The sequence below is a fragment of the Rhincodon typus genome, chromosome 32 (genome assembly GCF_021869965.1).
Source record: "Rhincodon typus isolate 14 chromosome 32, sRhiTyp1.1, whole genome shotgun sequence".
Classification (NCBI taxonomy): Eukaryota; Metazoa; Chordata; class Chondrichthyes; order Orectolobiformes; family Rhincodontidae; genus Rhincodon; species Rhincodon typus.
Genome location: NC_063363.1, coordinates 8,733,043 through 8,753,990, shown reverse-complemented (window position 1 = coordinate 8,753,990; position 20,948 = coordinate 8,733,043). Strand labels below are relative to the sequence as shown.

The 20,948-nt window shown below is 43.7% G+C and overlaps 2 protein-coding genes across 2 annotated transcripts in view; both read left to right on the top strand.

Annotated features, from left to right (window-relative positions):
- Nucleotides 1–1,497, top strand: part of c2cd2l (c2cd2 like) — a 58,182-nt gene extending 56,685 nt beyond the window's left edge. Inside the window, exon 14 of the mRNA XM_020512487.2 lies at nt 656–1,497. Within this exon, the coding sequence (XP_020368076.2) occupies nt 656–885 (230 nt within the window). The 3' untranslated portion in view covers nt 886–1,497. The remainder of the gene's footprint in view (nt 1–655) is intronic.
- A 15,642-nt stretch (nt 1,498–17,139) lies between these two features.
- On the top strand, nt 17,140–19,058 carry LOC109913028 (late histone H2A.2.2-like). Its single transcript, XM_020512489.2, has one exon. The coding sequence runs from the start codon at nt 17,161–17,163 to the stop codon at nt 17,614–17,616; it is 456 nt and encodes a 151-aa protein (XP_020368078.1). The 5' UTR covers nt 17,140–17,160; the 3' UTR covers nt 17,617–19,058.
- The last annotated feature ends 1,890 nt before the right edge of the window (nt 19,059–20,948 follow it).

Sequence of the window (20,948 nt, the reverse complement as noted above, 5' to 3'; positions counted from 1 at the left end):
GTGCAAATATACTCTTTCATTAGACACATACAAATGAGGTGTCAGCAAGTAGGCAGAACTTAATGTCTTGGCTAGCAAAATTCAGGATCCTAAACTGAGCTTTTGCATGAGACCTTTGTAAAACAGCACTGCTCCTCAGCTGAACCATTAGAGGAGTCTCGATTCAAATGCATTAAATACTGATGAATTGGAGAGGCCCTGCAGTCCAGTCTCTGCTGAGTTTAAACCTGTTTAAAAATAAATTAATGATAATTACATTGATCTCAATCCAAAAGAAAATCTTTGAACTTGTTAACATAACACCTTTACAGAGTTTAAGGTAAAGTCAGAGAACCATAGAGCTGCTCTCTCACAAGAGGAAAGGTGACTGTTAGTGAGTTTAACCTGAGGGTTACCATGCCTCAGGTGAGGGGGTGAGTTTGAGAAAGTAACTTTCATGATGACCTCAGCTGGTGTGGCATTTGAACCCATGCTGTTGGTATCACTCTGCATTGCAATCAGCCAACCTGAGCCAACTGACTGCGTTAATATTTCAATGACTTTTTGTTATGATTGCTACTGGTACTGTATGTTTGGATGTGGTTGATACTGCCTGCGTTCCGTGCTTCTGACAAGATGCCACTATTTCTGACCTCACCTTCCTCTTCTCCTGCAGTTGGCTTTCTGCGCAGCAGCACCAAGCTCTTGTTCCGGAGGAGAAGCAAGCAGAAGGAGCCAGGTTTCAGTCACTCGCACGATGACCTCTCCAACGTGAGCGACAGCTCCGCCTCCACACGGAAAAAATCCGGCAGCTTCTCGCGGAAGCTCATCAAGCGTTTCTCGTTCAAGTCCAAGTCCAAATCCAAGGCCAGTGCCAATGGCAGCACTGCGGCGAGTGGGAACTGACTGCATTGGGCTCTGAAGTAGAGGCTTGTGTCATAAAATGCCTGGTAGCTGGACTACCTCAGGTAGACAAACAGGCAAAAAGGCACTTGGGCCAAGTGGGGATTTTTGCAGTAATTTGTATCCTGTTTCCTTTTCAGTGACACTTCCCATGAAATGACAGGTGTACTGCCGTCTTTCATCGACCATTACTTGTAAAAGCCACTGTGCAGTGACATTCCCCCTTGGTTACATTACACAGCATCCGAAGCATGGAGGATACCTGAAGCTTTTAACATCCTGGAGCTGAGGGTGACCTTAAGTCAGGAACTGAGACAGAAGGCGTTTGTCTGGTGACACTAGCTTTGAGTGCAAATTATCTCTTACACCCTCTTCACCTTTCCCCAACTTTATTTATTGAAAATCTATAATGGCGACCGGTTTTGGCAGCGAAATGTTTTAGAAGAAATAGATTCTATGATTCTATGAAATCCTGTTTTATTGTTTTATTTGGGACAAATGAAATAAGTCACTTTGTTGATTGCTAACTATCCTTTACTGTTTGCTGAGATGTATCATATTGTTGTTTTGGAAATGTAACTGAAAAGATAAATGTAAACTCTTTCACTACTCAAACGGAGGAAAAAAAAAACCTCAACTTAATTTTGCTGCTTCACTTGAGTCACTGAACAGAACCAAGAAGTGGATAGTGAGATGAGTTAATTTCACAGGATGGAAGGATAATGTCAGCAAGTTGGACTTTCTTTTGTCTGTAATCTGCACTTTGTTGTTCCAGTTCACAGATCTCAACAGCAGATGTTCTCTTATGTTTTCCTAATTGTTTGTGAGATAAATCTAAGCTGAAGTATTGAATTCAACTCTGGACATTTAAGGAACCGAGTCAATTCCTTTAATGAGAGTGCAGTGGAGGTTTCCTAAAACACTACCAACAATTTGTGGACTTTGGTTGCGTTACAGTCCAAGACATGCTGGGGTGACTCTCCTTAAGGCAGAGATGGTTCCAGAGAAATTTAATGGGGTTGTTCAAAATTATTCATAGGGTTTTAATTGAGTAATCGTGAAGAAATTGTTTCCAATGGGGGAAAAGTCAGTAGTCAGAGAGGTTGATCTAAGTTAGTTGGCAAAAGAACCAAATGAGATTTTAAAAAGAATTAAATGTGGTGAGTTGCTGTGATCTGAAGCACACCACCAAAAAGATAGTGGAAGCAGTTTTAATTGTGATTTTCATAAGGGAGTTGGCTAAGTGCAAAGTTGGAGAAAAGTGCATGTCCATGGGGAATGATGGAGTGGAGCGGGACTGTTTTATGAAAATGCTGGAAAGCACACAGCAGGTTGCGCAGCAGTCTGTAGAGAGAGGGAAACAACAGTTCATGTTTCAGGTTCCATCCTCTTGAATTCTGTCTTTTTCTCTCTCGCTCTCTCTCTCTGTCTCGACCTCCGCATCCCCACCCACCCCACCCTTCACAAATATAACGTGACCTGCTGAGATTTTCTGTCATTATTTCAGATTTCCAGCATTGTCAAAACACTGTCTACAAGCTAGAAACTTGGCATAGCATTTAAAGTGTAAGTTAAAATGACCACTGTCAACGGTACATTGAACTTTGAGAAGTGGCATGTAACCAATGCCACAGCATGCTGTGGGCACAGACTTTGGGTATTATTATCACAATGACAGTCTTCAGTGAATAGGTTAATGTGGTATTGAAGGAACATTGGCATAAATATTGCATCTAGATTTATGGTAGTGCAAGGGTAACTTGGAGTGCTTGGCATCAGTTTAAAAAAGCAAAAATATTGCCTTGTATCCAATTTTGCAGCATGCCAGCCCCTCCACAATAATCTGGGTGCACTGTCACCTCTCAATCCAGAAATCTATTTAACAGAAGCACCAGTTCTCCAGAAATTTTTTGAACAGACCCATTTTAGTTCAGTAATTTGGGAGCGGGAATCTGGAAGGTACATATTTGGATCAGTAAAAACAAAATGACTGTTTCATAACATTTGATCGCTGTTTTATGCTTCAAGTAAATACTTAAAAAGAGCGTTTTCCAGTTCACAGATTTAGGCATTCACACATTTAGTCTTTCTATTATCAAAAAATTCCAAAAGCACTCTGGACGGAAGAGGTTGCTACGTATCTTGTTTCCTGGGTATGCAGAAGTTACATATAAAGAAAGGGAACACAAATTGAGAGTCCATCCAGGTTCCGTTCCACCCTCGGGTGACTGCCTGTGTGGAATTTGCGCATTCTCCTCGTGCCTGTGTGGATTTGCTCTAGTTTCCTCCCATAGTCCAAAGATGTGTAGGCTACGTGGATTAGCCATGGGAAATGTAGGGTTACAGGGATGGCAGGGGTGGGGGGGTGCTTTTTGGAGGGTCAGTATGGAACAATGGGCCAAATGGCCTGCTTCTGCACTGTAGGGTTTCTATGTGAAGACAGGCAGTGGATTTGTTCTCTTAGCCATGGGCTCCAGTATGTCATTAGGGCTGAGAGAAATGAGTAAACAAGAACCATTATTGGATTTATGCACTTGATACCCACCCACAGATGGTTTGCTGAAATTTGTTTTTTAGGTGTACAGTGAGGCATCTCAATTGCCATTACAATGGGGGTGGTGCACTGGTTTGAAGAGATGTATGTAGCTGGTTCTTTGTGAGAAATGAGTGTAAAAAGTTTATTGTACGTGGTAAATTTTAAATTTGTGTTTGGGAACTGGGGACGCTGGTGGGCGAACAATGAGGGTAGTCATATTTATGATGCAAACTTGTTTTAGAACCACAGGCAGTCACTTTATAGTGACAGGTGCCATTCTAGAAATCATTGAAAGCAGTTCTGTTTTCAGTCCATGCAGTTTTTCAGATGAATTGTGCTGAGAATCTAATCGGAGCTGAAGGTCTGAGATTTGAAATTTTACCAAAAAGCCTTCAATAACAAAATGCCTTTAGAGAAAGACGCGAGCGTCATGCAAAAAGGTCTGAAAGAGTGAACTGCCTTTAAAACCACAAACATCTTGCTGGACACCTGAATCGCTAAGAGAGTGAAAGTAGAGACACGCAATGATCTTGAAAGGTCATTAACCACACAGTGTCTGCTTGCATTTTCAGAGTGGTGCTTGCTGCTATGAAAGGGGTCAGTCTAATCGCAATAGAAATATTTCATTTGGAGAGAGGTCACACTAAAAATGGCCTGGAGTCATTTTCCCATGGTGTTCTATGGGCTGCACTGTCCTGAATGCCATTTTAAACCCAGACTCCTAAGAGAGCGCCTACATCTATATTCACCTTGAAAATAAAAGTTGATTTATTAAACACATCAAGCACGTTACAACTGAAATGTTTTCAATGAAGAATCTGATTTTTTTTCTGATTGTTCAGAGTTACAGTCAAGAATTTACTTCACAATTTGAACGCAGCATGTCTCAGTGGCCTACTTCAGCTGTAATGATGGGTTTGACATGCAGAGCGCCATGTTTCGCTCTGCCCCATAGCCCACCAGGTACAAAGGGGTGATGGCTGATTCGTTGGATCAGCACCGTTATGGTGGCAGAGTATGCTCTCATGCACCTTCCCACTCAGATATGGTGAGACACCAGAGATATGCTTGAAATTGTCTTTTATTTTCTTACGTGTATCAGTTTTACCTGAAAGATCTTCAGCATCAGAATCAGAAGGGCCTAGAAATCACTGCTAGTAATATTAGCAGGTGGAGTCATTTTAATTTTCATTGCTTTCTAAAACAGGTGGTAGGGAATCAGCAGCTGCTTTTTGCGCCTTGCATGAATTTATTTTCCATTGATGTTTATATATAATGTATAAAATAAATAATTATTGATTTTAAAAAAGCTTGAATCAAGCCTTGGTCCATACTGTACAATGTACAGTTCTGGTCTCCATACAATGAATAATATGTAGGTTCACTGGAGAGGTGCACAAACATTTTTCAGCAATGAAATCAAAATTGTGGGTATACCAATCTGGGCTAGGTCTGTTTTCTCTTGAAAAGAGAAGCCTGTGGGGTAATGTAATAAATGTCTTTAAACTAAGAAAGGTTTTAATAAAGTAGACATGGAGGGAGTGTTTCCACTTGTAGCCAAAAACAAAATGAGAGCCTATCAGGGATTTAAGATAGTCACCAAGAAATCCAACTGGGGAATTCAATAGAATCATCTTTGCCTAAAGACTGCAGAGAATGTGGAACTTGCTTCTTCAGGAAGTAGTTAAAGCTACTTGTATAGATGCATTAATGGAGAGGCAAGGCAAGCAGATGAAGGAGAAAGGAATTGAGGTTTATGCCAAGAGTTTTAGATACAGTCATAGTCATAGGGTCAGGAGGCTCAAGTGTAGCATGAAGACAGCACAGACTAGTTGGCTGAATGGTCTGTTCCTATGGCATATATCCTGTACAAAATAGGGAATGATTTCTATCACCCAATAATCCACGTTAAAATGACCAATAAGGTATGATATTCCCGTATCTGTGTTCATTAAGGGGAGGCATTTAAACATTTTGAATGGGTTGATGCTGGAATATACATCACAGAACTGACCCATGAGCACTTTTCTACTCTAAGAAACCAGGTTATATGCCAACAACAGCAGTAAGAGATCATGAACCATGCTGTCAAATTCCCTTTTAGTTTTCAGCACAGAGTCTGGAAGAGTGGGTATTGCCAGCTGAGTAATTTATTGTATGGTCTGTCATTGGTTTAGATATGCAATGGGCACTTTGTCTAACAAACAGGAGGCTGGAAGAACATAGCAGCATCTGGAGGAAAGGAGCAGTCAACGTTTTGGGTATTACCCCTTTCAGGACTGGATATGGGGGTAGGAGGAGCTGCAGATAAAGAGGTGGGAGGGAGGGGTGGAAGCAGAATGCTGGTGATAGGTGGACACTGGTAGTAGGTACGACCTGGTTGGTTGATGGGAGAGGTGAATCCAGTTGGTGGCTGGAAGGGAGGGTCAAAAGGTGGAATAGAAGGGAGGAGGTGGGGTTGGAAGGGGAGATGGGGGATAGGTGGAAAGGTTATTTGAAACTGGAGAATTCAACGTTGAGTCCTCTGGGCTGTAGGGTGCCCAGGAGAAAGATAAGGTGTTGCTTAAATTTGTGTTCCGAGTCAGTGCATCTCTGGAGGAGGGTGAGGACGGGCAAGTCAGAGGGGGATTGGGTGGTGGGGGGAGGAGTTGAAATGGGTGGTGAGCAGGAGGTTTGGTTGGCAATTTCAGGCCAGGCGGAGATGGCAAAATGGTCACCCAGTCTACATTTGGTCTCACCAACGTAGAGAAGACCACATTGGGAGCACTGGATGCGATAGACTAGGTTGGAGGAGATGCATATGAAGCTCTGTCTCACTTGGAAGGGCTGTTTAGGGCCCTGAATGGAGGTGAGGGAGGTGGTGTGCGGCCAGGTATTGCATCTTTTACGGTTAACGGGGGAGGTACCTGGTGGGTTGGAGTGTTTGGTGGGGAGTGTAGCATGAACTAAGGAGTGGCAAAAGTAATGGTCCTCGCGGAAGGCAGAGAGGGGTGCAGAGTGGAAGATGTTCTGGGTGGTGGGAACTTTGTTCTTGGTTCTTGTTTGAACTCCTTTGCTGTCGGATTGTGGATGCGTTCTTTTACTCAATGAAGTGGTACTTTAAGCATAGTCATTCCCCACTGTCTGCGATGTAACCTGTACAGCGACCATCTTATTTGTGGTACTTGTAACAATTGTGTGCATTTTGAAGTGAATCAGGTGGAGTTTTGGCTTCCCTGTAACAGGCGGATAACTCGCAATGAAATCTGACTGGTACAGACATTCACATGGTCTCAGAGGAACTTTCTTATAAGGAGAGGCTGGCTAGGCTGCCATTACTTCACTGGTGCATAGGGGGTTGGGGTGACCTTACAGAGGTTTATAAAATCTTGAGAGGCATAGATAAGGTGAATAGCAAAGGTCTTTTACCTAGGGTGGGGGAGTTTAAAACTAGAGGGCGCATTTTAGGGTGAGAGGAGAAAGATTTAAAAGGGACCTTTTTCACACAGAGGACGGTGCCTGTATGGAATGAACTGCTGGAAGAAGTGGTAGATGCAGATATAGTTGCAACATTTAAAAGACAGTTGGACAGGTAGAAGGATAGGGAATGTTTAGAGGGACGTGGGCCAAACGCAGGCAAGTGGAACTGGTTTCCTTGAGGAAACTTGGTTCGGCATGGATGAGATGGACCGAACGGTCTGTATCTCTGCTGTGTGACTCTATGAATGCACAGGCCAGGACATAAGATTTTAATATGGCATTACTTGTATTCCACACAACAGGTGCAAGTTATCTTGTGCAGCAGATTTTAAGTTTTTAAATTGGGGTGAACAAACCTGTTTGGAGAGATTTGTAACTCAGTGCAGCAGCTTAGCAGGGAGGAATGTATTTGAGTTGATCATTGATATCTGATTTCTACTTTTACTACATTTATAGATATTAATCTTAAATAAAATTGCTGCTGTGGCCACCTCTGTGTCCTTACCACAGGTTTGGTCTTTGATTTTTGTCCCATCAGAGATTTCACCAGTGAGTCCTGCAGTATGCTGCCAGTACTTGTTCCCGTCACAGTTGGGTCCATTCAGGAAATCTTTGGAATTTCCAATTGGTTTGTTAAATAAACTTGCAAACAAGAATTTTCCATTCTTTGGAGGTTTAAGAGAACTCTCCTGTTCAGTCATTACTTCTCCCTGATTTCACTTTAGGCATAACACCATTGAGCAAAAGACAGAATATTCCTAGGATTCCATCATTGCTATAGAAACTCAAAGCAAGAGTAGGCTATTCAGACTTTTGAGTCTGTTCTGCCATAGAGGATCAACCACGGTGATATTCAATCTCAACACCATATTGCTGCTTTCTGTCTGTGCCCCTTGATGCCTTTAATATTTAAAATTCTTCAGTCTCTTTCTTGAATATATTTCGTGACTTGGCTTCTGCTGCCTTTTGTGGTAGTAAATTCCAGAGGTTGACCATACTCTGAGTGAAGAAATGTTTCCTCGTCTCAGTCCTAAATGACCTACATTGTATCATGAGACTGTGACCCCTAATGCTGGATACCCCAACCAGGGGAAACATCCTCCTTGCATCTGGCCTGTGTACACCTGTTAGAATTTTAGACATCTCAGTGAGATCCCCTTTCGCCCTTCTGGTTTTTAGTGAATATGGGCCCAGTCAAACTGACCTCCCCTTGTATGAAAGTCCTGCCATCCCTGGGATCAGTAAAGTGAATATCCACTGCACTTCCTGTTCTGAGCAAGTCACCAAGGATTGTCGAGCCCAACGCTAAAAGGAAGGCAGTGCTTCCTCCAATATTCTCCTGCCACATTTTGAGAAACAGCTGGAGCTTGACTTTCCTTCTGAAGTCAGGAATTCAAGAGAAGGGGAATTTCCAGCTCCCAACCCTACACTGTATTGGATATAGACATCTGATGTGTTTTTCTTTTATTGCCAGGCCAACTATTGACTATGCTGTCACTGTCTTCTGATTCATCACAAAAACTGACATTGAAAGAAAAAGAACACACAGAAACACGGTTGGACCACACCCCAAGTGGTGGGGGGTGATAGCAATATCTCCAGCATTGGCACATTGAAAGTCCACAGTCCCAGGCTGATGCATGTAGGAGAGAACAAGAGACAGAATTGCCCTCTGAACACTAAAAATATGAAAGAAGAGGAACAGACCAATGTTACTAGGTAGATCTCATGGAGAAAATGGTATAAAGCCACTTCCTCTGACTGGTTATCATTCAGATACCACTGGACAGCAGGCTGTCTGCTGGAAAATCTGAGTTGGCATCGAAGAGGGGCACAAACAGACCCCTGAATTGCTTTCATTGGCTGCCCACTACTTTTTATTTATTTCACGGAATGCGAGTCAAGCTGGTTCAGCCAACTTGTATTGCCCATCCCTAATTGCCCTTTAAGGATGTGGGCTGAGCTACCTTCTTGAATCTCTGCAGTCCATTTCAAATCCGCCATGCTGTTTGAGAGGGAATTCCATGATTTTGACTCAACAACCATGAAGGAAAAGTGATATATTTCCTCGTCTGAATAGTGAGTGAACTGGAGGGGAATTTGCAGGTGGTGGTGTTCCCATGTATCTGCTGCCCTTGTCCTTCTAAGAAGAGGCTGATGGTTTGAAAGGTGGGTAGATAGCCATTCTACCTTCTGACCTGGTATTTTTGAAAATGGCTTGAGTTATAATCACTGGTGTGCTAGACCTGCCCCAACTAAGTTTCAACAATCCTGTTTGGTCCCTGTTCAGTCATCCCAGATATGAACTAAATGTTGCATTGGTGCTTGATTCACTGGATACAGATGATTCCAAGATTTAAGAACTTTTACAGATGTCAGTGGCCATTAGCCACAAATAGAGTTCCAAACATAATGCAGTTCCAAAACTCAAGAAGTCCAAAAATTGTACTTGCATCTTATAAATGAAGTTATTCTCACTTCCAGTTTCTAGCATTTATCTCCATTGCAATCATCTCCATCCTCTAAGTCATGTTGCTCCTGTCCTGCTAGAAACTGCACCTTGCAATCAGTTCCACAAGTGCTTGCTCACGAACCTAGGGCACGATTTCATCAAAGGTTTGCGGGTATTGGTAATAATGGGAACAGAATTGTGTTGATTGAGAAGGAACTATTTCCATTAGTTGGGGAGTTCAAGCCTAGGAACCATAGCCAAAACTTTGAACTATATCTTTCAGGAGTGAAATTGGGAAACACTCTTCCAAACAAAGGGTAGTAAAAATTTGTAACTCAGAAACTGACACTGGATCAATTATTTATTTGAAATCAAAAGTTGATAGATTTTTGTTAACCGCAAGTATTAGGAGTATTGGACAAATCCACCTTATCATAGAATCCCTATAATGTGGAAGCAGGCCATTTGCCCTATCAAGTCTATACCAATTCTCTGAACAGCATCCCCCCGTGACCTACTCCTGTAACCTCGTATTTACGATGGCTAATCCACCTTGCCTACTGGACACTATGGGCAATTTAGCATGGCCAATCCACCTAATCTGTACATCCTTGGACTGTGGGAGGAAGCTTGAGCACACAGGAAACCCACGCTGACGTAGGGAGAACATGCAAACTTCACGCAAAGTCACTCGAGGGTGGATTTGAACCCGGGTCCCTGGCACTGTAAGGCAGCAGTGCTAACCACTGACCACCTTGATCCTACTGAATGTCCTACCAGGCTTGAGGAACTAATTGGCCTCCTCCTGTTTTTATGGATTTCTAGACACTCGAGAGAGTGCAGAAAAGATTCAACAGAATGGTTCCTGGAATGTGGGACTTCAGTTATCTAGATAACTACTCTCCTTGGAGAAGAAAAGGTTGAAATAAATGTGTTCAAAATCATGAGCAGTCTGGTCAAAGCAAACAGAGAAAAAATGTTCTAACTTGTGGAAGGCACAGCTTTAAAGGATCAACACAAGGGGAATCATTTTCACATAGCGAGTGGATCGGATCTAGAATGCATCGCCTGATAGCGTGCTGTAGCCAGGTTCAATTAAGACATTCAGGAGGGAATTGGATTATTATCTGAAAAGGAAGGAGATGCAGGATGAAAGAAAGTGAATGGCATTAGTTGGATTACTGATTCAGAGAGCCAGTGCAGATAGGACAGACAGAATGACCTCCTCCTGTGCTGTAATCATTCTGTGATTCCATGATATCCTGTGGTGTTGAGTTTGTGCCTTTCTTCACGCTATCACAATGGAAACTGTTTCTTTGTATATCTCAAAAATCAAATAGTTTCTTGTATACCTCAACCACTTCCCAATTAAAGTTTAATTTCCATTTCTTTGACTTGCAGTTTCTTGGCCTTTGGCAATTTCTGTGCCAATTTCCTGAGAGACAATTGAGTATGGGTCCAGTTTTGGTTTGACCCTTCTGTTACAGAGCCTTATTTCCTGACCGTGCAGCTAGAGGATAAATAACCAAAATTCCGCAGTTCTGATCCTCTGCTATCCATTTGCTCATTCTGTCTTGACCAATCCGAAAAGCGTTCCAGCTCCCCAGATGAGTTGCTTTAAAAATCCTTCAAATACCATGTTGACAAAGTCCTTTGTTGTGCTGTGAGGGACATTTCCAGCAGCTTATAGACAAGAAACGGCCCTCCAACCTGCCCACGTGAAATAACTCCACAACCGCATCACTAAGTCACCCTTTATTCATACGTGGAGACTTCTTGACACTGATCCAGCTCTCAGAGTGAACAGGATGTCTGACACTCCTGTTCTTATCTGTCAGCCAGGGCTCTCTGATTGCACCAGATTAACAGCCCCAGTAAGGGAACTCATATTCTATGAGGTCCACCCGGCTGACCTCATTACAGTCACGACAACATGGACCAGCATTAAATATTAAACAGGGGCTGAGACCTCTTCCACTTCATACATATGTGGAACAATTTAATCCAAGTCACAGAAGTTACAAAACCAGAAGTTGCTGGAAAAGCTCAGCAGGTCTGGCAGCATCTGTGAAAAAACAATCAGAGTTAATGTTTCAGGTCTGGTGACCCTTCCTCAGAACTGAAGTTTCAAATGACTTGGAGATCCTAAACCAGTCATTATGTTATGTCTTTTCCAAATAAGCAAATAGGTAACCTTTTTTTTAAATGGACATAAATAATAAAGATCTTAGTTATAAAATAAAACACTTAAACTTAAATGTTATCACTACCAATTGCCATGATCCTCTTCAGTACCTGTGAAACCCATTGAGTTTGAGTTTGATTTATTGTTGTCACATGTACTGAGATACAGTGAAAGGTGCTGTTTTGCATGCTGTACAGGCAGTTCGTGTCATATGAAGTTTATCAGGATAGCAGAACAGAGTGCAGAATACAGTGTTACAGGTGCAGAGAAAGAGATCAAAATGTCCCATCACATAGCCCTTCTTCAGGTCCAACTGGGCAATAACATGTTTGGGAGACAGGCAGTTAGAGTGACAACCACACTAGCCAAGTCCAACCCTGGACTTGTTGATAGGTAATGAGAAGGTCCTTCATCTTGTGCTCACTCCCATCCCCACCATTCCACTTGTCTGACTGGGTGGCCAGAGACTGGGCAGGATCACTGAAGAAAAAGTGGAACCAGGAGCTGGTGGGGAAGGTCAAAAACATTTCACAAATCATCAAAATACAGGACATACATGGCCACAGAAGTTGCTCCACAGAAGCGGCTTGGGAGTGCGTGCAATGTCTTAGAAATGGCCATGTGATTTTTGACTATTAGATGGTATTAACAATGAAAGAAGTCACCGTTCAGAGAATTGGACAATACAGAATGAAAGCATTGGCCCATCATATCTGCACCGAATGTTTGAGTGAGAAATACTCCTTATGCCATTCTCCCACTGTCTCCTCATAAACCGGCATATGCGTGTTTTGGGATAAGTGTCTAACTCGAATAAGAGTTGGAATGCTTTGCTAAATCTGCTTCCAGCACACACTCACCTGAACCATTCACGGTGCAAACAAAGAGTTTTCTCATTTTTCTTTTCCTCCTTTTGCCAATTGTTTTAACTTCATCTCCTCTCATTCACCATCCTTCCACAAGTGGGAAGAATTTCTCCTCATGTGATCTATGTAGACCTTTTGTGAAATTGAACTCTTCCATCAAACTTCTCTTCTGCAAAACAAAGTCCTAACTTCCCCAGTCTACCTCTGTAACTGACATTTCTTATCTTAAGTTTCTTGGAACCATTGTTGTTTTTTCTTAGTACTATCTAATCCTTCTTAAAGCTCAGAGCACTGAACTGGACAAAATACTTCAGCTGAGGCTGAACAAGTGTCTTGTACAAGTTTAGCATAATCTCCTTGATTATGTACTTTATGTCCTTATTAGTGATTGGTTAATAAAGTCTTTATTAATTAGTCTCTCAATCTGTCCTGCCTCCTTCAATGACTTATATGTGTGTGATCCCAGGTCTTTCTGCTTGTTTAGAATAGCACTCTTTCTTTCGGATTGGCTTGAATCTTGAAACAGAAGCAATATCCGATGGATTGCAGCTGTCAGATGTGTTTCAGGTGCCCTCTCAACCTTCGCTTCTCCAAGGAAAACAGCACCCAGGCTTATCCATTCTTTCCTCAAATCTCAAACCCTCCAGCCCAGGCTGTATCCCGGTAAATCTCCTCTGCACCCTCTCCAATGCAATCATATCCTTCCTCTAATGTGGTGACCAGTACTGCATATACAACTCCAGCTGGGCTCACATGGGCTGCTTTCAGCACAACCAACCCATTTTTACCTGCAATGGTCCCCATTATCAGCGTTTCTTTCTCCCTGGCACATTATTGTCCAACCATTTGTCTACCTAACTGTTGTTGTTTCTCCCTGGGCTTTATCTCTGCCTATTCGCTCACTCCTTCACACTGAACACGCCGTCCCTTCACTTCAGTTCTGAAGAAGGGTCAGTGGACTTCAAACATTTAACTCTGCTTTCTCTGTACAGATGCTGCCAGACTTGCTGAGCTTCTCCTGCAATTTCTGTTTCTGGGAGACATCCCATACAGGCCTGCAGATTTACCTGCTTACAAGCTGCTATGCCTTAAAACCACAGTCCTGCAATTGGGAGACATGTAATGTGTATTGCCGAACAGCTTTCAGCAATTTAAATTATGGTCATAGATCATAGAATCCCCACAATGTGGTTACAGGCCTTTCGGCCCAACAAATCCACACCGACCCTTTCAGCATCCCACCCAGACCCATCCCCCATAATCTACATATCCCTGAACACTATGGGCAATTTAGCATAGCCAATTCACCTGCAAAGACAAAATACCTCACCTCAATGTTACGTTATTTTTCTATTTCAGTTCTCCACTCTGATATTTATATCTCTGTTGTCCCTTTCCATTGTGAAAACCAATCCAGACTGTTCATTGAGGGCTGTGCTGACGTCTGCTGGGATCACACAGATCACCTCTAATGGGCCATACTCTTTCCCTATTTATTTTTTTGCTCTTTATATTTTTAACAAAACCCTTAATTGTACCAGCCAATGCTTTCTCACCCACTCTTCTAATGTTTCTAAGTTCCTTTGAAGTTACCCTATGCACTTTTTCTCTTCTCTTACTTTATTGCAGCTTTAGCCAGTTTTTGTTTCTCTCTATGCACTGCGGCAAATGTATGTGTTATGTGGTTTTAATTTCATTTCTGCTACCTCCCACATTCTACCATCCGCAAACTTGATCTCACTCACAACTCTTATTCTTTGAGATCCGAAGTTCTGTTCATCCATCACTCCTGTGCTCTCTGACCTATGTTGAATTCTGGTTAAGCAACGCACCTATGATGCTGCTTGGCCTGCTGTGTTCATCCAGCCCTGCACCTTGTTGTCTCGGATTCTCCAGCATCTGCAGTTCCTACTATCTCTGATTCGATTTTAACCCCACTGCGAAACCTCTTCTAAGGATGCCTAACCTGAAGAAGTTACCCTCCTCCCTCCGGACAAACCTCAAGGGATCTCTCTCCTCTATCCCTCTTCTATCCGCCTCCCACTCTCTCCCTATTTATTTCAAAACCCCCTTCCCCTCCCCCTTTTCTGATGAAGGGTCTAGGCCCGAAACGTCAGCCTCTCTACTCCTATGATGCTGCTTGGCCTGCTGTGTTCATCCAGCCCTGCACCTTGTCGTCTCGCATTGATCTTAAAATTTTTTTTCGTATTTCCAAATCTCTCCCATAGGGCCTCACCCCTCCCTCTCTCTCTGTGTGTTATCTCCCTCGTCCAGGCACACATTCCTTTGAGATCTCAGTAATTATGACAATTTCAGCATCTCCAATTTCAATAGCAGAAAGTGCTAGAGAAACCTGACGGGCTCCGGCAGTATCTGTAGACGCAGTTTCATGTTTGGAGACCAATGAGACTCTTTTTCAGAGTCCAGCAGGCGCCAGGACGTGATTTTAGTTTTTGTGTCCAGTTTTATTCACTCCACGACAACAGTTGAGTTCTGAGGAAGGGTCACTTACAAAACGTTAACTCTTGATTTTCTTCCTCACAGATGCTGCCAGTCCTGCTGAGCTTTTCCAGCAACTTCTGTTTTTGTTCTTGATTTACAGCATCCGCAGTTCTTTCGGTTTTTATTCGCTTCACCATCGCCTTCAGTAGCCTGGGCCTTAAGAATAGTCCTCACCTCAATTTCCCCCTTTAAGATGCTACTTAAAATCTATATTCCTCTAACCAAACTTTTGCCCATCGGCTGTAATAGCTCATTAGGCGCATTAATGTCCAGTTTTACTTTATAACGCTCCATTAAGGTGGCAAAAGGGCGTTATATCAACGCATATTGTTGTTAAGCAATGGAGTCTGAAATAATCAGAGATAGTAAGAACTGCAGATGCTGGAGAATCTGAGATAACAACGTGTAGAGCTGGATGAACACAGCAGGCCAAGCAGCATCATAGGAGCAGAAAGGCTGACATTTTGGGCCTGGACCCTTCTTCAGAAATGGGGGAGGGGAAGGGTGTTCTGAACTAAATAGGGAGAGAGGGGGAGGCGGATAGAAGATGGATAGTGGAGAAGATAGGTGGAGAGGAGACAGACAGGTCAAAGAGGTAGGGATGGAGCCAGTAGAGGTGAGTGTAGGTGGGGAGGTAGGGAGGAGATAGGTCAGTCCAGGGAGGACGGACAGGTCAAGGGGGCGGGATGAGGTTAGTAGGTAGGAGATGGGGGTGGGGCTTGAGGTGGGAGGAGGGGAGAGGTGGGAGGAAGGACAGGTTAGGGAGGCGGGGACGAGCTGCGCTGGTTTTGCGATGCAGTAAAGGGAGGGGAGATCTTGAAGCTTGTGAAGTCCACATTGACACCATTGGGCTGCAGGGTTCCCAAGCGGAATATGAGTTGCTGTTCCTGCAACCTTTGAATGGCATCATTGTGGCACTGCAGGAAGCCCAGGATGGACATGTCGTCTGAGGAATGGGAGGGGGAGTTGAAATGGTTCGCGACTGGGAGGTGCAGTTGTTTATTGCGAACCAAGCGTAGGTGTTCTGCAAAGCGGTCCCCGAGCCTCCGCTTGGTTTCCCCAATGTAGAGGAGGCCACACCGGGTACAGCGGATGCAGTATACCACATTGGCAGATGTGCAGGTGAACATCTGCTTGATGTGGAAAGTCTTCTTGGGGCCTGGGATGGGGGTGAGGGAGGAGGTATGGGGGCAGGTGTAGCACTTCCTGCGGTTGCAGGGAAAAGTGCCGGGTGTGGTGGGGCTGGAGGGGAGTGTGGAGCGGACAAGGGAGTCACGGAGAGAGTGGTCCCTCCGGAAAGCAGACAAGGGTGGGGAGGGAAAAATGTCTTTGGTGCTGGAGACAGATGGAGCCGGGCACCCATTCGTAAACTGTGTTTATACCTTATGGGACGAACAATTTGGTTTCTCCCACATTCATACAATTTCGGTCTCGTTCTTTATTAAAGCCGATTGCAACAAGGAAACACAACTCTGTCGAGTGACCCTTCCTCAGAATGTCACTCAACCCAAAAAGTTAACTCTGATTTCTCTCTACAGATGCTGCCACACCTGCTGAGCTTTTCCAGCAATTTCTGTTTTTGTGTTAAAAACATTTTTAACATTTGCTGGGCATTTGCTGAAATGGGAAATATTTGTCTCCAAGTCTGGATGGGATGTAAACTTTAAAATAACTAGCAAAGCACGTGTGGCGCAGTGATGGTCCCTCGACCATTGAGCCAGGGGCTAGTGGTTAACTTCCTTCCTGCTCCATAGGCCTCTAATAGTAACTTTAATCAGGTTGATAAGAAAGTATGTAAAATATCTCGCTACAAGTATCCTTTATTGATTTTGCAGACATCTCTTCGCAATTAGCAACAGTCTTTATTTATCTTCACTTCAAAAAGGGACATGAACCTTTTCCGTTCGTGTTTTAATGGAATATAGATAATGGGAGTTTAAATCTTAAGGAAATGCGCTTTAACGTTTAGCTTACTGCAAGAGTCCGCTTTTATTTGCGCGCCTTTTCCCATTCAAAAAATTTGAATGAGGGTCGGGCAGCGGGAGCGGCCGTCATTGGCCGGCGGCCCAGGCGTCTGTCCAATCAAAAGAGGGGGCGTGGGAGGGCGGGGTACCGGTTTGATGGATGTAGTTCTTGGCCAATGGATGGGAGGGCTGGCGGCGAACGTGTCCAATAGGAGGAAGGTATGTGACGACACGGAGGCGGGCGGGGTATATAAGGAGGGCGCAGGCCCGGGCCTGGCGCCATTTTGGAAGGTGAAGAGCTCGGTGAGAGGAAGATGTCGGGACGAGGGAAGAGCAGCGGCGGTAAAGCCCGGGCTAAGGCCAAGACGAGGTCGTCGCGGGCCGGCTTGCAGTTCCCGGTCGGCCGGGTGCATCGCCTGCTGCGCAAAGGCAACTACGCGGACCGGGTGGGGGCCGGCGCCCCGGTTTACCTGGCGGCCGTGCTCGAGTACCTGACCGCCGAGATCCTCGAGCTGGCGGGAAACGCGGCCCGGGACAACAAGAAATCTCGCATCATCCCCCGGCACCTGCAGCTCGCCATCCGTAACGACGAGGAGCTCAACAAGCTGCTGGGGGGAGTCACCATCGCCCAGGGAGGCGTCCTGCCCAACATCCAGGCCGTGCTGCTGCCTAAGAAATCTGGCTCGGGCCCGGCCATTGGCGGCGGAGGAGGTGGAGGAGGCGGCAAGAGCGGTGGCAAGAAGAGCTCTCAGCAATCGCAGGAGTTCTAGATCCTTCTCTGTTGCCCCGTCCTCTTTTCACCACAAAAAAAAACTCTCCAACACACTCTCTCCCATTCCCCGTATTTGTGTTCTCTTCTTAAACCCCTCCCCACCACCAACCACATCTCAATTTCCCCAATTCTCTCTGCCTGCCCTATTTCTTCTCCCGACTCCTAAATTTCCCCAACACTGCCATTGACCCCCTCAAATTCCGCCGCTAATTTTCTCCCCGACTCCTCCCCTCTTCCTCCTCCCCCAAATTCCCCTCAACTCTACTATCCTCCCTCTTCCCCCACCCCCGACTTTAACTTTGATTTCCTCCTTCCTCACCTGTTCCCTTCCCCACATCCCACACCCTGCACTTGCCCTCATTCACTTCACCCTGATTCCCTTCCTTCTCTCTTGTACCCTGCTATTTTTCATCCTATTTTGTGTACTCTTTTCTCCCTTAACTGCAAGAAAATCACAAGATGGACATTGTGACAGACTTTAAAACCTTCCCCCATCAATGGCCCTTCTCAGGGCCACTCACACATGAACGCAAGGGGTTCCTGGCATTTGTATGTTTTCTGTTTTATTTTTGTGGTCAAGATTGTCCTTTTTTATTTGGAGAAATTTTCAGTGAATTTCTTGATTCATCTAAGTCTTTGTTTTGGGGGTTGGTGGATAGTGCATTTATCAGTTACATGGGTTGGATTTATTATGGGATTTAGTCAGTTTTCTTTTTCTCTAAGTTTGCCTTAAACTTTTTGCAATGGGAGGGTTGTGTTTTTTTAATGCTTCACTGAAGACTTCAGTATTCGCTTGGGGTGGAGATGTTTTCTTACTCAAGTCTGACAAGATAGCTGTGTTGAGCTGCAGGCTGTTGGCAACTTTTGTCCTGTTGCAGCAAGGCAGTTCATTAGATTATTTTTGAGATGTCTCAAGACTTGTAATTGAAATGTGCTTGTCCCAATATAATTGTAGCCTTTACAGTTCAGTAGTAAATGAGTTGTGTAACCTCAACTGTAACTGTTCAAATCAACCTTTTTTCTCTGACAAATGTGGTGCTACCTCAAGTATCCAGCTACATTTACATTTGAGGTTTCCTGTATAATGTCAAGATTACTGTTCTGGCTTGTCCTTAATGCAAGTAATTTGATTTCAAACTGCATATTAAGTTTAGTCAAGATTAGAGATGAGATTAATTTTTGAAAACTGAGTAAAGCTGCCTTTTTAGTAGGTGTGCAGCGGCATTTTGTAGACTGTTTTGGCACATGTATAACTGAATTCTACACTGATTTTTTTTTGGAAACCTGTTTGAACTGTCTTTAGATACAACAGTGGCATTCCATGTATATAAAAGTGAAACAATTTGTCTGGTCTGCTCTTTGCCAAGCTATTTGACTTGGGTGGGTGAGAGGAGATTTTAGTCAGTTCAGAATAAAGATTTACCTATTTACTTTTTGAAATTTGGAATTTGTATAGAGCTTATTTTCAAATTCCCTTTGTTTAATGTGAAGGTACTGAGAAGCATACTTGTGGCATATTGTGCATATTTCACCTTTTTTATTAATACAGCACTTGTACCCTACAAACCATTACACTTCACTTTCTGACCATGGTATTGCTGCGTTTAGTGTTACCCTTCAGGATGGCTAGCATAGAATCAGTGCAGAAGATCTCCTTCAGCTCATTTTCTCCACTAACACAAACTGAACTCAATGCTAGGCCCATAGCTTTGAATGATATGACGCTTTAAGTGCTCACCTACGTTACACATTTCAACCATCCTCCTCTTCAAGAGCGTGTCACTGTGGTTAGTGATACTGCCCCTCAGTGCCAGGGTCCTGGGTTCAATCTGGCCTTGGGTGACTGTCTAAAGTTTGAATGTTCTCACTGTGTGTCTGTGTAGGCTTGTCAGGTTCTCTGCTTTCCTTCCACAGATCAAGGATGTGCAACTTTGGATCAGATGTAGTAAATGTGGCAATAGGGTGGGGGCGGGGCTGGTCTTCAGAGGGTTGGTGCAGACCTGATGGGCCGAATGGCCTCTTTCCACACTGGGATTCTAGGAAATATTCTTCCAAATTCCTCTACCCCTTCAGTCTCCTGCCATTCACTTTAAAATTATGCCCCTTGTTGTTACCCCCTTCAACTGGGTTTGTATGTTTCGCTCCATAAATCCTAACCAGGCCCTGTTTCTGCCTTCTGTGCTCCAAAGAACCTGACCTTATTCAGCCTCTTCATAGCTTAAAGGTCTGTTAACATCTTGCTCGATCTCCTCTGCACCTCATTCATTGCAATAGCATTTTGCAAAAGTGCAGTGGCTGACCTACATGTGATACTTCAGCTGTGGCATCAATGCCATGATTGATAAAGGAAAGAGTCCTGTATACCTTGATAGTGTAATCTAACCACCTGCCTTCAGGGTCAGCAATGGCGACTCGGTATACTACTTGTTCTCCCAAGTGGTCAGTTATACAGCATGGGAATAGATCCATCAGTCTGTTCTGACCAGATTCCTAAACTGATCTAGCCCCCTTTTGGCCTCTAAGCTGTTCCTATTCATGTACCCATCCAGATACCCTTTTAAATGTTGTAATTGCATCTACCTCCACCAGTTCTTTCTGTATAAATACAGAAAATGCTGAACTCTGGCTCACCACCTGGGAATTGGCACTTAATTCCACCAATACTTATCTTGTAAAAGGCAGTGTTTATTTTCACACTATTTTGGACATTTGCTGTCTTAACTTGCTGAGTGTCTCTAGCATCTGTAATTATTGTTTTGTTAGGCATAGCTATTTCTTGCTACTCTGTCCCTTGACCAAAACGCACCAGGCCCCTAGTTCCTGGCTGTCAGCTAATGACAAGGATTTTTCTTTGTTTCCAATCAACTTCTTGCCCTGTATGCATCAATCTTCTCTACAAACCTTTAGCATTGATGGAATTTGAGTTTTCGCTGGAAAGGCCAGCAGGATGTTTAGAAGAACCTTTAAAACTCAAACATAGCTGTGATTCAGAAGTCCTGTTTGGGCAGACTGTAAATGATTGGTTGCCTTCCCCAAATAGTATTAGTGAGGCAGTAGGTTTTTACAGCAACAAATGATAGCAGTCAACATTCCTGCGTTTTCAATTCTAGATTAAAGGCATTTCATTTGCATCATCTACAGTGATAGGATTTTAACCCATATGTTCAGTGTTTGTTTGGGCCTATTTACTGTACATGGCCTTAATGCTGAAATTATTAGATGTACTCATCCTAGTGGATGCTAAAGCTTTTTTTCTCAAAAAAATACTCAAATGGGCAATACAATGTGGAATGTTCAATTTAACTGTTGAAAAGACATTGACTTGAACTG